This window comes from Corvus moneduloides, chromosome 3, assembly GCF_009650955.1.
Source record: "Corvus moneduloides isolate bCorMon1 chromosome 3, bCorMon1.pri, whole genome shotgun sequence".
Lineage (NCBI taxonomy): Eukaryota > Metazoa > Chordata > Aves > Passeriformes > Corvidae > Corvus > Corvus moneduloides.
In genome coordinates this window covers 75,225,545-75,241,060 of record NC_045478.1, presented here as the reverse complement: position 1 = coordinate 75,241,060, position 15,516 = coordinate 75,225,545, and the positions used below count along the sequence as shown (strand labels likewise).

General features: G+C 38.6%; 1 protein-coding gene across 9 annotated transcripts in view; it reads left to right on the top strand.

Annotated features, from left to right (window-relative positions):
- ACTN2 (actinin alpha 2) overlaps positions 1-11,617 on the top strand; it is a 146,245-nt gene extending 134,628 nt beyond the window's left edge. For 3 of the 9 annotated variants that reach the window (XM_032102241.1, XM_032102240.1, XM_032102239.1), the window contains exons 17-21: positions 9-188; positions 556-702; positions 7,874-7,939; positions 8,822-8,980; positions 10,305-11,617. In XM_032102241.1, the coding sequence (XP_031958132.1) occupies positions 9-188; positions 556-702; positions 7,874-7,939; positions 8,822-8,980; positions 10,305-10,463 (711 nt within the window). In that variant the 3' untranslated portion in view covers positions 10,464-11,617. Of the gene's footprint in view, positions 1-8; positions 189-555; positions 703-6,674; positions 6,753-7,873; positions 7,940-8,821; positions 8,981-10,304 lie in introns of all 9 variants that reach the window. The other 6 variants (XM_032102237.1, XM_032102235.1, XM_032102238.1 and 3 more) reach the window with 4 other exon arrangements.
- Positions 11,618-15,516: the final 3,899 nt, after the last annotated feature.

Sequence of the window (15,516 nt, the reverse complement as noted above, 5' to 3'; positions counted from 1 at the left end):
TTTGACAGGAAATCGCCCGCAGTTCTATTGAAATGACAGGGCCTTTGGAGGACCAGATGAATCAGCTGAAGCAATATGAGCAAAATATCATTAATTATAAACACAATATTGACAAACTGGAAGGAGATCATCAGCTTATACAAGAAGCCCTGGTGTTTGACAATAAGCACACCAACTATACCATGGAGGTAGCCATTTACTCCCTTTTGTATTTATTAGTTTATTCTGTCCTCTTGTGCTGTGTCAGTACCTTCCTGGATTTAAAGAGACTGCCACAGAAGATGGAATTCGGCAAGCTTTCTGATAATCTCATAAGACTTGTTTAATTTTCATTTATTTTCACTTTTAGTGAAGAAGTACCCATTTAGAAACCAGCTTCGTATTTTTCTGAAGGCCATTTGTATTTTTAGTGATCCTTGGTCATGATACAGAGTTAGTGGTACGGCAAAAAGTATCACATAAATATTTCGAGCTGATTTTTTTCTTACTGTACTTTTTGTACTCCAAAAAGAATACATTTGATTCTGTAATAACTCGGTATTTTCTCTCTCATAGCACATCCGTGTTGGATGGGAGCTCCTACTTACCACCATTGCTCGAACTATCAATGAGGTTGAGACTCAGATCCTCACAAGAGATGCCAAGGGTATCACCCAGGAACAAATGAATGACTTCAGAGCATCGTTCAATCATTTTGACAGGGTACAGTACTCCTGCTTTTTCTCAACTAGCAATATTTATTCTTCCCAGAAGCAAGGTTCTTCTCATTCCAAACGTAAGCCTTTTAAAAAACCTGCAAATGCAGTAGCAATGGACTCTTTTTAAAAGAGAAGAAAAGATCAGTTAAGGAAGAATTTACAGCCTCATAAAGTCATAGGATGGCTTGGGTTGTAAGGGACTTTAAAGGTCATCCAGTTCCACTCTCCCCACCCTGGGCAGGGTTGAGATCCACTAGATCACATTGCTCAGGGCCCTAGTCTAGTAGCATTGTACACATAAATTAAAGATGAATTTTTGCTTTTTAAATGTAATGCAGAATTATAGCTCTGCTAATATGGTTTAGTATTTTTTCAAATAATAAGCAGAACTGCATAAATCTGTGTGTTTTGGAAAATAACATGGCCCTTTATTTTAAGACAGTACAGCATGTTCTAAGTACTTGCTGTTGCTTCCAAGTCATTACATTCAGCTGTAATCTGTATTACAGAGGCTTTTTTCCCCTTTGAATCACAACTTGTCTCCCTAGAAATATATTTCTAGGGAATATAGTTGGGAATTTACTGTCCAGGAATATCCTTTGTTTTGCTGGCTGTATGTGGGAAATAAGAGGCTGTTACATTTTTTAGTTATCTAAATATGGATGAATAAAAAAGTAGGAAGGAAAACACTACTGTGAAGAAACTTCACTCACTTCTGTGAGTTATTCAGTATTCATGGACAGAGTGTTACAAAGATAACTATTTATAGACACAATAGCAAAATATATGCAGATGGGGATCTGACATTTGCAGTTGGAGATCAGTGTGAACATGAGTTAGTTCTGATGGCTCTGTGCTCACACGGACGCACCTCTAAAACCAAGTTCACAGTTCAAATACTGAAAAAGTTTAACATAATGCAGCACAAGTCTGTTGGGTCAGCTCCTTCAAATCATTTCAGGCTACAGCAAAATGCCACTTTCTTTTCACTGTTTGTCCAGCTATACTCAAATTGGTTGCACTTGCACTCGAGGTGGATTGGATGCTGACAGTCACAGTTTACTAAATCTTCTTTAGAATACCCCTTACTGTTTAGGAGGAAGACCAGAATTGTCAAACCTCTGTTTTCTGAAGAAACACACAAGCATAGGGAAGTTTAGCTACACAGGAACTAGGAACGTGTTTTATGGAAAAATCCTAATGTGATTCTAGTATAGCATAATTCTTTTTTGTATTTTCTAAGGAAGCAGAGGATAACATCACAAAAGTGAGATATATTTCCTGGGATGGAAGGAAGTAGCACACCAAATGGCTTTCCCAATGCACTGGAGCAGATAATTGAGCAATTAAAGCTATTAAAAGCAGACAGACTACCAGGCCTGGATAAATTACATGCCTGTATTTGAGAGATCTCTCTAAGGGAAACCAGGGACTTCGCCCAAAGATTTGACAGCTCTCTAAAGATGAGGAAGCAAGGTGACTGAATCCAAGTATATGTTATACAGGATGGCCATTTCTGGCATCCCTGTACCTTTGTAGTGCATAGGTGAGTTCTCTGGCATGCTCGCTGGTGCCTCAGACTGCCTGAAGGGAGAAGCTAAATCCTACACCAACCAGCCCTACTGTTATGGATTTTAGGCTTTGCAGATGCAGTAAAACATTGAGATACCAAGGCATAAAACAGAACAAGGCCTTAGGAAAGGTTGTATGACCTGGAAGAAGGTGGTTGTGTCACACAGCTGCCAGCACACTGGAGATGGGCTACAACAATAATGTGTAACAAAAACTGCGTCCCAGCTCCTAGATTCTTACCTATCCCTGACTGTCTCCTTTCCTCAGGCTATAATGGTTCATGGCTTCAGGCTGTGTCCCTTCTGCCCTGGCTCCTGTTGCAGGAAGCCTGAGTGGCCAGGTCAGAAGCAGAAGGAGACAGGTGCTTCATCTATCATACATTCCTCATCTGCTTCTATGGCCTCAACAACCTGGGCCTGGTCTGCAAGTTTAGTTGTAGACCTTGCCTTTCCCCATGACAGATACAATCCAATGGCTTAAAAAAAGAGGTTTGGAAGGATCACATAAGGGAAGGACCATTTTGCAAATGCCCTCTTTAGTATATTTGCCTAAGAATCAGACATTGGAAACTGATCTAGGAGGAGTTTTGCACTGACAGAGTGTAACAAATATTTTCTGTAGCACAATGCAAGTTAAAGAAAAGAAGGTGGTAAGATCTAAACCCACTCAACCATCAAGCCAAGTTTTATGCAGGGAACAGATAGTAGAAACACTGATAAAAGAGAAGTTTATAAGGATTAAATTACACTGTTACTTAATAGATAGATGCAACTCAATTTACACAGGCTAAAAGGAGACTTTGAACAAACATGTTGGAGAAAGACAGGCTTGTTTTTCATTTTTCTATCTTTCCTATATCCTTGCACTCTCAAATATTTAGTGTTGGTGAATAAAGGAAACCCAGGGTGCTTTAGAGTTATTTCAGTGTACCTAAAATAATGGAGACTTTATATTTATTCATCTTTAGATAGAGAAGGCAGTAATGGATTCTTCTATGGTTTTGATTTCCTTAAATAGAAATGAAGATAAAACTGGATTATCTGAACATAAGCACTACCATGAAAAATACTGTCTTCTTCATGTCAGATGGCATTAACAGTATATGTAAAAATTTTGTGGCACTTAGCAGCATTTCTAAATGCCTGATGTAGTTTAAAAATACACTAGAAGGATTGGACTGCTGTTCACAATGATGAATAGCCAGAAAGGATCCCAAAAATTAATACTGTCACTGACAAGGAGGCTTTAAATACACAACAGAATAATTTATGCATGGTATAGCTCTGATTTGTGTGGCATTTCTCCCATTTAAGACATTTCTTAATGTCTGACGGTGGGTGTTGAGGAGGTCAGCAAAGTACTAATATGCAGAGTAGCTCCCTTCCTGATTTTAAACTATGTATTTTGGTATACATAAATCTAACAACTCTTTTTAGAGTGCTTCTAGAAACAACTTCCTTTGCTTATGAATCTGAAAAAGGAACCCCTATCTTCCTCCCTGGGAAAAATATATTAAAAAATTCTTGCAGTGCATGTGAGAATTACAAGGGCAGGAAGAGTTGTGTTTCTTTCAGTGCATCCCCCAGCAGAGATGTGCTGGCACAGAAAGCTTTACAAATCATCCTTGAAAAGGCAAGTGGCAAACATGCTCTCTTCCTTGGGTCATGAGGTAACCTTCTTGGCTCCTGTGTTCCCAACAGGCATGTACATGTGTTGGTGCCCCCGGGGGTTATTCCTGAGGGTGCTGCTGCTTACCCTTGCTTACCACTGCTGCCATACTTCTAGCTGGAGACGGAGACTGAAGGCACAGTCTAGTTGTAGGGATAAATATAAATCTTTAGCAATGCTGCTATATTTCCTTCCTTAATGTGACTGTATGGAGAAAAAAAGAGAAAGTGGGACACAATGTCTGAATCACAGAAGCAGTTTAGAAGTGTTCAAAATGGTGCATAGCTGAATAATGGTATGCAGCCAAATTAGGATACCATACAGATAGGTTGTCAGTCACTGGTTTTGACATCTTTTTATGCAGGGATTCCTTTTTCAGATTCAGTATCTTTAGTAAATTCTAAATAAGATTGCAAAGTATGTGATAAAATATCTGCAGCTGCTCTGCCTGTACTATCTTAATGGCTGTTAACACATTCTACTATTGATTTTTCTGCAAACTGCAGATTTCAAGTAGGAGCTCTGCATGCAGAAAAATAGCATCATGCCACCCTATATTTTGCTAACAGAAAAACAACAGCTCCCTATTAAAGGAATCGTGTGTTCAGGCTTATGCAGGTCGATTAGCATTCAGGAAAATTAAGGACATATTTAAGAATGGATTAGTTTGACTCAGAAGTTCACTTGTTTTTTAAGGTCACATATAAATCACAAAGACGAGGAAAAAGATTTCTGGGGACTAATAATGAAACATTAAGGGGATTTTAGTGTTTTGCTTTGTATTGGCAGAAAAAGATGAACAAGGCAAAGTTATTTATATGTGTTAAAAGATTAATTTCAGCTCCTAATGTTGGTCTGCAAACAACAAAAGTAAATATCAAGAACCATTTCCAATTACAAAAGCCTTCACATGGGCTTGATCTATGCCTTAATTGCAAAATGCCACTGAATTCGATGAAACTGATATACTGCAAGGCAAAGATGCCTTTTTAGGCAGCATATGATGAAGAGTTGAAAATTTCACTACAAGAATGTGAAAACCTGCTATAGCACTTGGCACTACTACTTGGACCCTCACTAGGGAGTCCCACTTAACCATATGACTGTTCTGAGCTCCAGCACAACCACTGCACTTCTCTCCTATAGAAAGTGGTTTCTTGGAAGATGTGCCAGCCTCTCACTCCTGTCTGCCCTTCACTGCTTCAGCTCCTGCTGCTGTGTGTGCCTGGCTGGGGAGCTCCTGCACGCACTGCCCGCTCACCCCACATGTAGTGGGGTGGTAGCTGATGATCCCCTACCAACACCTGCTAGAGGAGATGGAGGGGCAGGATTTGGCTCTTAGCTCCCATTTTTATATCATTTCGTTTGCAGTCACACAGAAGTATCTTTGCCTTTAGAAATAAGGTAAAATGAACTGACTTCACCCCTGGTGGGACCTGCCACAGCCTGTCTCCAGGACAGTTTTTGAAAGTTTCAAACCAGCCTAGATTAACATTTTGAGAATGATAAAATAAGCCATTTTGAATGCTTCGTAACAGGAATTATCATATAAAATGGAAATATTAAAGGATAAAAACTTTACTGTGATTATGGCTTTTAACTAAATGCTGCTCCAGATTTTTAACTTTGCTTTTTTACTGTTCATTGACTTCCCACTGTTATTTTTCATCTTTCCTGTATGGGGCTGGTGGATGTTGATGCACACGGAGTCAATAACAGCATGATATTTTAAAAATGCATGGTGTTATTAACTTACTAAAGCACTACTTTATCCTATTAGTATATTAAATAAGCCCAGTGCATTTGCTAAAACTCCTATAATTTTACCTATGCATAGCTATATAAAAAATTTCAAAAATAAATTATTCATCTAGCAGGCAAATATGTAGCAGACAGAAAACCTTGGATCTTCTCCAAACTGTCTGTAAAATCAATACAGGTAATAATTTTTCATCTTGGAATATTACCTTAATTGTATTTATGTTAACTCACTCTACAGTACCCCTCTGATAGGACACATTTTCTATGAACAGGAAGAAGAAGACAATCCAGTCTGTTTTTAAGAGTTAGCGTGAACTTCTTCACCTGCAAAATAGAAAAAAACCCCAATGTTCCAGTGTGATGTGGTGTTACTAGGAACCATTTAACCTGGAACTCAATGGCACTTTTTTAAAATCAGTTTTCAAAGCAAAACCTGACTGTATATATTGTTAAAGAAGACAGATAACTGAAAATATGTTGTCTATTACAAATTTATTTTGTACTTATCTCTTTTGAGATATGCTTATTATGTTAAGTAATATTACCAGATCAAGAATGGCGTTAACAGTAATTGAGTGGGGAAAACATGTTTTGCCCAGGTTCAGTGATATTTTTATTGCATCACATACACTGCATGACAACGGAAAAAGAAGGAAGCAAGTAGCAGTTCATAGAATGAAATCTGCCTTGTCAGCAAAGGGGTTAAAAAAAAAAAAAAAAGATGGAAGGAAGCAGAGTTTTAGCTCTGTAGTTGAAGGGAGGACTAAGAAAAAGCCTAAAGCATGAAACTGCAAAATCCGCACACTTTTTAGGTAATTCATTGCATATGTTGACATTACATTTCCATGAAATTCTGTAAGAATATGATTATTAATTTGAGAGTAGAATGTTCTTTACTAACCAACTAACCTGACCTGTGACTTTTCTTTCTTTCCTTTCCCCTTCCCAAATGCATGACCTGTGATGGGATGTTAGGACGAATCTGACAATCTACAGTCTGATGAATTTAAAGCCTGCCTCATCAGTCTAGGACAGGTTGGAAATGACCTGCAGGTAGAGGAAACTGAAATAATTCTGTTTTCAGATTAACAATAGCCAAAAAGATTGCATGTTTAAACTCCAGTCTGTTGGTCAAAATGCTTTGAAAAGATCCTGCCTCTGGGAAGACAACTGGATTAGATGGACTATCAGCATCCCTTTGAGCTGTATTTTTCTTTGCATTTTTCAAAGATGTTTCAGTTTGTTTGTTTTACTTGGTTTGAGATATTTTATTTGGACACTACTAGATACCTAGGAGAGCTCCTATGCTTCTTGCACTTAGACTTGTGTCAGTTTTCCTTTCCTCAGACTCAATACAAGTTCTCTTATGCTTTCTCCTAATACAGGATGACACAATTCTCTCGAAGCCACTGCAATGTATCACAGCACAGAGGAAACATTTATTCACCTTCTTACTTTCATGCAATTTAATGTTTACTCAGCTTTGAGTCCAGAATATTGCAGATATATTATTGCCTGGAAAATGACCAACCTCATTTCATATAAGGTCTTCAACTGATCTGTTTCTAAGTCTTGCAGGTCTCATCCTTTAAGTCAGTATGCACATCTCTACTGTAGTCAGGGTCTTGACAGCCTGCAGTCAAAAGGAAAATCCCTGTACTTATATCCCATATTTCAGCAGACTGCTCTCATAATGTATCTCCCTTGACCTTGGAATGAAATATTTGGCTGTTTTTCACAGTACTTTTAGCTGCTAGAGATTCCATGCAGAACGTTTTAGAGACATTTCATATCAGGGAGGCAGCTTGAGCATCCTCTGAATTTGACTAGTTTAGTAACAAACTTTTCTCCTTGCTCTTCTCTTTGTCTTCTCTGGTCGTGTTCTCTGTATTCTTGTCCCATTCATCTCCTCTTCTCCCTTATCGCTCCCCTGACCTTTCCTGATGTTACTTTTTGTGGTCAAAATGTCTCTCTCCTGTGTGTAATATGTTAGTTACTTCTTCCTCTTTTAAAATTGATGATGATTCTGGTGACCTGATCGGGGAACATCAAATGAATACTGTTCATGCACTGAATCCAATATGCCAATGGTCCAAACTCGTCATCTCTCTGGAAATTACCTTGGATTCTTCAAACCCTCCCTTCTGTATTCCTTGCGTTGTTTTGTTCAATAGAGGAAGAATGGATTGATGGACCATGATGATTTCAGAGCTTGCTTAATTTCAATGGGTTATGATTTGGTATGAGCTTTAAGAAACAATGTCAACTGATTCTGCTCACAGCTAAAACATTAACCACAGCAATGCTAAAGTTTATCTAAATAGAGAGAATACTAATGTCATTTACACTAGAGATAGTACTTTGCTTTTTCTATAATTTCAAATTATTAAAAGGGAAGTTAAAAGTAAAGCTAGACATTTGAAAACCATATTCTATGGTCCACTGCATTGCTCTTTGAATTAAGGAAACTTTAAAGTTGAAATTAACAATTATTAAATGAATGTTTTTTTTAATTTATCCTTTTCTACCTGCATGATTGAAGAATTAGTTTGATACTGTTTAATTTTCATAAACTTGCTTTGGGGGTTGCATTTTCCTTGCTTCAATTATTTATTCTAAAAATTTCTTCCAAAATTCACCTTTTTAATGGAAAAGAAAGGGATTATCCTTAGTTAAGCTGTCCTGTATTTGGCATAAATTGTTTCCCTTCTTAGTTCAGTGAGTCTGCAATTACACTGCTTGTTGGGCTATTGTTTCACTTCCCTGCGTAATGCCTAAATTACAATGGTTTTAGGATGAGATGGAAAAAGAAGTGTTAAATTAAAGCAAGTTAAACAGGTGTTGTGGGAGGGTGGGAGGGAGAGAAGATGGAGACAGTTAATTGAAAGGTACATATTATGTATTTAGGACAAAGGATACACTTTAAAAAGCACAGTCCTTTTTACAGAAGTGGGGTGGACATTTCAGATGCAGATTTCATTGGCTCTGATGTTGATGTTCCTGAGTCAGGAAGATGCTTTAAAAGCTCTGTAACCAGTGGTTCCGACTGGTTCATGAGAGGCTTGGGCAGTTGGAGATTGGTACTACGGTGACCATTTTCTTTGTTTTGGATTCTGTGAAAGGGTGAAGCTGAGTTTGCCCGAATCATGTCTCTGGTTGACCCCAATGGGCAAGGAACCGTCACTTTCCAGTCCTTCATTGACTTCATGACCAGAGAAACGGCAGACACAGACACGGCTGAGCAAGTGATAGCTTCCTTCAGAATCCTTGCTTCAGATAAGGTCAGTTGCCGCGCTGCTGGCTGTAAGGATTCAATCACTCTCCTGTTTAGCCCTTCTTATTACAAGCCTTTTATTAACAGTGAAGCTTTGCAGTTTGTCAGACTTCAGAGAAAGCGTTTGCCTTTTCTTCTTGTTTGGAACCAAGACTCTTACCTGAAATGGGTTCAGAATACAAGGCTTTGTCTGTGTATCCTCCTATCACAGAAAGCCAACATAAAGTTAGACGTCTTAGACAATACTTAGATGGCTAGTCTGTTTAATGGATATATTGGACATCAGGTTATTTCCACACCACAGCCTTGATTAGTGGGGAACTCATTCTACCTTTCATGCTGTTGTCTGGATATTTCAATGCAAAGTTTGGCCCTCTGGAACATAGCCTAGGTCAGGTACACAAGTCTACACCTTGTCGTGAGCCATGTTGTGACTGGACAGCTCATTCAACAGGGTGATGCAATGTGGTGTACCCCTATCCTAGCAGGAGCAGCAGGAGGAGGCCTCCTCTAGTTACTGGGACTGTAGAGGAAGCTCCTGGATTTGGCATAATTTCGCCCCCACTGCCAGATGCACTTGTGAGTGAGTGGTGTATGAAGATAAAAGGTAGTATAATGGCAACACAAGAGCTTCTGGAGGAGTCAGGACTATTAACTGTGCTGCCACAAAACCACTCCTGTGCTGTGGAGAGAGATCACAGCAGTACAGGTCTATTTGCCCAAGATCGCTCTATGGATTTTCTCGTTCCAGCTGCTTGTATTGATTTTGTGATCTCAGTTAATGTGGTCCACATTTTAAATTCCAGACGTATTCTCAGTAGCAATTCATGTGGAATATGGTCTTAGGAAAAAATGGTTTTCATTAGATTGCTATTTTAAGCAATGTCAAGTCTGTTAACAGAGGGTATCCCTCATGTCATAAATGCAAACCATTAAGAACAAGAATGCATCTTTCTTTACACATATATTAGAACCTTGAAACTAACAGGAACTACCTGCATCTGTCCTGTCACTGCAGAAGGGGCAGTAGTGCACTGCAGAGATACTGACTATCCAGAGATAAGCTGTATCTGTAGCAGTCTGCCTATGGCTGCACAGTGCTTGGTAGATAACATACACAGTTACATATCCTGAGACTGCATTTTGACCTAATCAGTTTGTTGGTGGAATTGTCCCCTTCAACTCATAATTTGTGACAGATTTTACTGAGGAAAATATTTGGTCTCAGAAAAATAGGCAGGATGTCTGGATTTATTAGTCACAGCTACAGAAAATATTTTGTGTTTTTGAAGAACACATACTGAATTTGTCAATCCTTTTCCCCCTCCCAGCCTTATATCCTGGCAGATGAGTTGCGTCGAGAGCTGCCTCCTGAGCAGGCTCAGTACTGCATCAAGAGAATGCCTCCGTACACCGGCCCGGGGTCTGTTCCCGGGGCTCTGGATTACACCTCTTTTTCATCAGCACTGTATGGAGAGAGTGACCTCTGATTCTGTAATTGGCCGTATTCATGGTAGACACTAAAAATACCCACCTTATTGCCCAGATTGCTTCTCAAAAGCTTTGACAAGCTGATTTAAAAACAAGTTTTACAAATACAGTAGGTACCGTCAGTGTAAAGTGCTAGTAACTGAAGTAACTGGTGTATATTAAAGTGTGCGGCACGCTAGATACCTGCCTTGTTGGTTTTAGGTTGTCTGTCCTATGCAATGCTAGAAAATCTATTAAAAAAATTGCAAGATACTAACTTTGAAAATATACATTCAGAAAATAGAATGTAAAGCCTAAAAACATTGAAACTCATGAAATACTTCTCCATTTTTGAAATGTTTCAATGCCATATGCGCTTCTTTTACAATGTTCATAAAACCATGTTAGAAGTCATGCTTTATTCTTTCATAGAGCAATATTTCCTCTCATGATTTCTGATTTTGTATGCTTCTATTGGTGGAATTTAATAAAATACTAAAACGTAGATTTTCAGGGAAGAAATGTAACAACCACATAAATGACTTAATTACAAAAATAATCCAGAATGCTATGCTTATTGTCACAAAGAGTTGTAATATAAGGGGGAAAGCTGACTAAAGTGCAGGTTTAGAGTTCTGTAAGCAGTTCTTTTCTTTTAGGCCTTTAACTTTTACAGCTGAGGGAATACAACTTTTATAATCAGAAATAATAAGGAAGTTAATTTCATGTGAACTGTTTTGTTATGAAAGCCTCATTCTTGTCTATGTTGGCCAGTCTTTGTTTCTCAGTATAATAACGCATTATTGTATGTATTAGTGGACAACATTCACCTCTATCCTGCATAAAGCAAACTCCCATCTGAGCAAATGTAGTATGGTTGTCTTGCAGCTTTAACTGTTCAGTGCTCAAAATTCAGTTTGTCTTGACTTCTACTGCGTCGCAGGCGGTTCTGTCTGTACCCTGCTCCTGTGCACTAGACGTTTACTGTTTTTTTCCATCTTGAGAAATGATAAGAGAATACAAGCAGTACCTTTTTTACTTGAATCCTACCGACACTGAGGAAATGCAATGTAATCAAACAAAACTATTTACAAATGGTGAAGCGAGCTGTGCAGCCCAGTGCTATTAAAGCAATGATGTGCCTATTAAATAAAGTCTGCTTTTCAAAACCTTATGAGACTGTGTCATTGGCAATCCAGTGGCTCTCTCTAAGAACTGGAAACATTTCTGAACATCAAAGGAGTTTTCAGGTGCCAAAAGTTCAAACTACGTCACACATTTCAATACATTGTGTTTGCATGAACAACAGTCTCTGTGTGCTGGAGGGACAGGTCTGGTTTCATGAAGAGAGATGGAGCTCAGAATGAATTGAAGAGTTTCCATTTAGGTCACCTGAGCACAGATGTCCATAGCTTGTTAGACTCCAAGCTTAGATTTATTTCAGTGAGACTTAGGCACTACTGCTTTTGAGGACATTGGCCTTAACTTTTCTGTATCTTTCTTTTTCCTCATGTGTAAAAAAGCAGATGTTAAGTATGCAGTGATGCTTTTGCTGGCCTTTGTCTGGAAATTTATGGATGGCAAGCATTAAAAATCTGTATGTGATTTCAATCCTAAAGCAGGCACCCTGCAGATAAAGGTGCGTGGAGTGGGAGCAATTTAAAAACAATCCCAGAGGAGACCGGCAATGATGAAATACCTCTTCCTTCTCCACCTTGTGTACAAAGGCCAGCAGAGGACTTGCTAGGGCTAGGATCACATCTCCTACAGTGCATGTGCAGCCTTTCACTCAGCCAGAAGCTGCTACTGCCACTGCTGATAATGACATGGTGCAGTGCCATCTCCTTCTGTGATGACAGTGCCTGTACAAGCTAAGTCAGGAAGCTCTGCCTTAAAGCAATACCATTTCCAGCTAAATGACTGCTGGTCAGGCTGAATTCTATTAAAAAATAAATCTGTAGATCTCTCATTGTCACAGTTTAATGCAACTGGAAGAATAAAACATTGAACTTCTGAATGTGGCACAAAAGCAAAATGTCAGTGCTATAGGCAGGACTATGCAAAAAAAATGGCACAAAGACAGTTTATATCTGACACCTCTGTCAGGTGTTGTTCATGTTCTCTATCCACTGATTTTTATTTTGTGATATTATTCCTGTTTTTGATAGTATGAAAGGGACTTCTAAACTCCTCCTTTAGCTGTGCTCTGTTGATCGAAGGATGTGAGGGATAATGTTATCAGCAGCAAGAGAAAAAAACTTTTGCAAAGTAATTTTTCCAATCTTATATCAGGTTTCTAATTTCTAAAGTAGAATGAACAGAACCAGTAGCTGAGAGCTGCAGGAATTAATTATCCATTCACACTTGCCTAAAAATGTTATACCACAATTATTACTTTAATATGTCTTTCATGTAAAATGAAGAGGTATCATAAAATGATTTCTCCCAGCATCAATGTAAGTAAACTGTGTTATTTTACTCTAAAGAGGGTAATCCTCAAGGTCCTTTAAAATATTCTGTGATCACATTCAGGGGCTATGGGTTTTACAGAGAGATTTTCTTTTCCTGTAAGGCTCTGTTTTTAGTAGGTGGCATTTATATATTTCTGCAGGATCACTTTTCACGCTGGGAATCAATGCAGCAACATTTTCTGTCCATGCAATTCTGGCAGCAAACTAGTTTTACTATAAAAAAAGTACAGTAACTGAGTCAAGGGTAATGAATGTGCCAATCACAGGGGCCAAATCAAGGTTCAGTAGCTGGAAGTACAGCATTATTGTGATGATCATGTGAATGAAAGTTGTAGAATAAATTACAATTCATAAAAGTCAGTAAGGTTTAAGTTGCTTTAATGACTGTAATACAGATGTCTTCTGTGACTTTACATGAATACAACAGTTCTTTGAAAAACTTCCTGCCAAGATAATTTTGATTTTATAGTAATCATTTTCAGACAGTGATTTTTTAAAAGGTGCTGATACAGATAGAAATCTGCTGTCAGCTCTATGCTACCTTCACACCTCCCTTCTTTGTACACACTTTCCAGCACTGTTTTCTTTATCCACTGACCACAAAAGTCTTGGGCCAGAGCCACTCCTAGAGGCTTGTATTTTCATCAGAACATCCTGTTGTTCAGTTTCTGAATTCCTGGAGGAGATCATGTTCTTTTATTCAGGTTGTTCATTGTGTCTGTAAAGGTTATCCCAGACACAAGTGGTCTCGCTGAAGGAGGAAAATAGTTCCTATTAGCAGCTGGATTTGGATGGTAAGCAGTCTCCTTTCTTGACTGAAATAGCTTGTGGTTGAGACTAACTCTGTATGGAAGTAATTGTTTGATCATCGCTAGTAAATGAACAGGTCTTTGGAACATGCTTTCGTCACTGTAATGGTATCAATATTTCTGGTGGGCTTCTACCAATATTCCAGTAATATTTAATGAGAAAATAATACCTATTCCTTATCTGTGCCACTCTTCCCCAAGTTTCATGGTTAACAACCTGTGCACTTATTTGCTTGTGCATCAGTCTACCTTCTGCTCGTGTTCAGAGGGTATTTTATTTGGGGAGCCACTTCAGCAGTGTTAAGCCTGGACTATAGACAGTTGTTAGCATGTTCTGGTGAGATTCTACTTGTTTTAGATCAAATATTTTTATATAGGAAAAATGACTGTTCTAAGCTGGATTTTATTTCACATTAGTCTCTTTTTAAAATGTGTAATTCCTTTCTAATTTTAACCCAAGGTGTGGGCTGCCACCACAAAGGACAAGTCTATCTCTGCTTTTTCCATGATCCCATTTATTTATAAATAGAACCATTCCCTGGTCTGGTTACCATGCTGGCTGGGAATACATCTCTAGAGTGGTTAGAACTGTAGATTATCCCCTGGAGCAGAAGCCTGTATTTACATTACCTTAAAGTGATTGTGTAACTGTGGAATTAGGGACCCAGCCACCCACTTTCACTGAAAGTCCTTTATTATTCCTAACAAAAGAACATTTATGTGCAGACAACAAACCTTGAGCCAGTACTAGGGGTGCCACTCATTTCCCTCATTAATTAAGGCAGCTATATTAAACAATAAGCCAAATCTTTTCCATATATGAGCTTGACTAGGATTTCATATGCTAATCTTCAAACAAAATTCCTCTGCTGATTTGCTAGGTTTTGGGAAATTTCATTAGCATTTGTAAAACTGCTTTTCAAAAATTTGTTAATCAGCATATTGCTTTAATTAGTTGGAAATCAAATATATTGGATGAATATCCTGAGACAATAAATGTCCCGAGGCTATTTTAACACTCATCCATCCCTCGTCTACCTGCACCTGGCTGTTTTGTTTCAAAACCTGGCTCTTTTATTTGGCCCCAGCTCATGGAAACGTTCTTCCTTTCAGGATTCCTGTTAATGGTTTGAGTGAAAAATGACCTTGAGCACTATCCTTGGGAGGAGTAGTTATCCTATGTGCTCTCCTGAGCTGGAGCCTTCCAGCTTCATAAGGGATACTTGTGGCAGAAATCCAGGTATAGAACAGCTCTTTTGGCTTGGACACTGAAGGTCCTGTTTCAGGTTTTAGCTGGTCTGCTGGTAAGACTGAAAGAGAAGAAATGTTTGCACAAGTTGCCAGCAAGTCTGGCCTTGATTTGAATGGAACTGTCAATAGAGGCACAGCAAATTAATATAATTTAAAAAGAAAAAAAAGCACCACTGAAAAGCAAAGAATGGCTGTTTCAAACATCTTGTTCAGACTTGTATCCTGGCTGCGACCATTACAAAGAGGAGGAATAATGGAAAAGTCTAAAAAAGAGACAGCATGTGGCCACGTGTGCCCAAAAGAGTCTCCAAGCTGACAGTAATTTGTGGATCATGAACTTGTGGAACACTGCACGCTGATGCCAAAAATTTAGTCTGTTTTTCTGCCAAAGTAATATATCTGCTTTGAGAGCTCTTTCTGTGTTCCTTTCAGTAGGACCTACTGCATCTATAAACTCTCCATTAGCCTATTGGACATGCTGGAAAAAAAGATTTACTTTTCATTCCTTTGTCTTTTCCAAACTGTTCCCTGGAGTCTTTTTG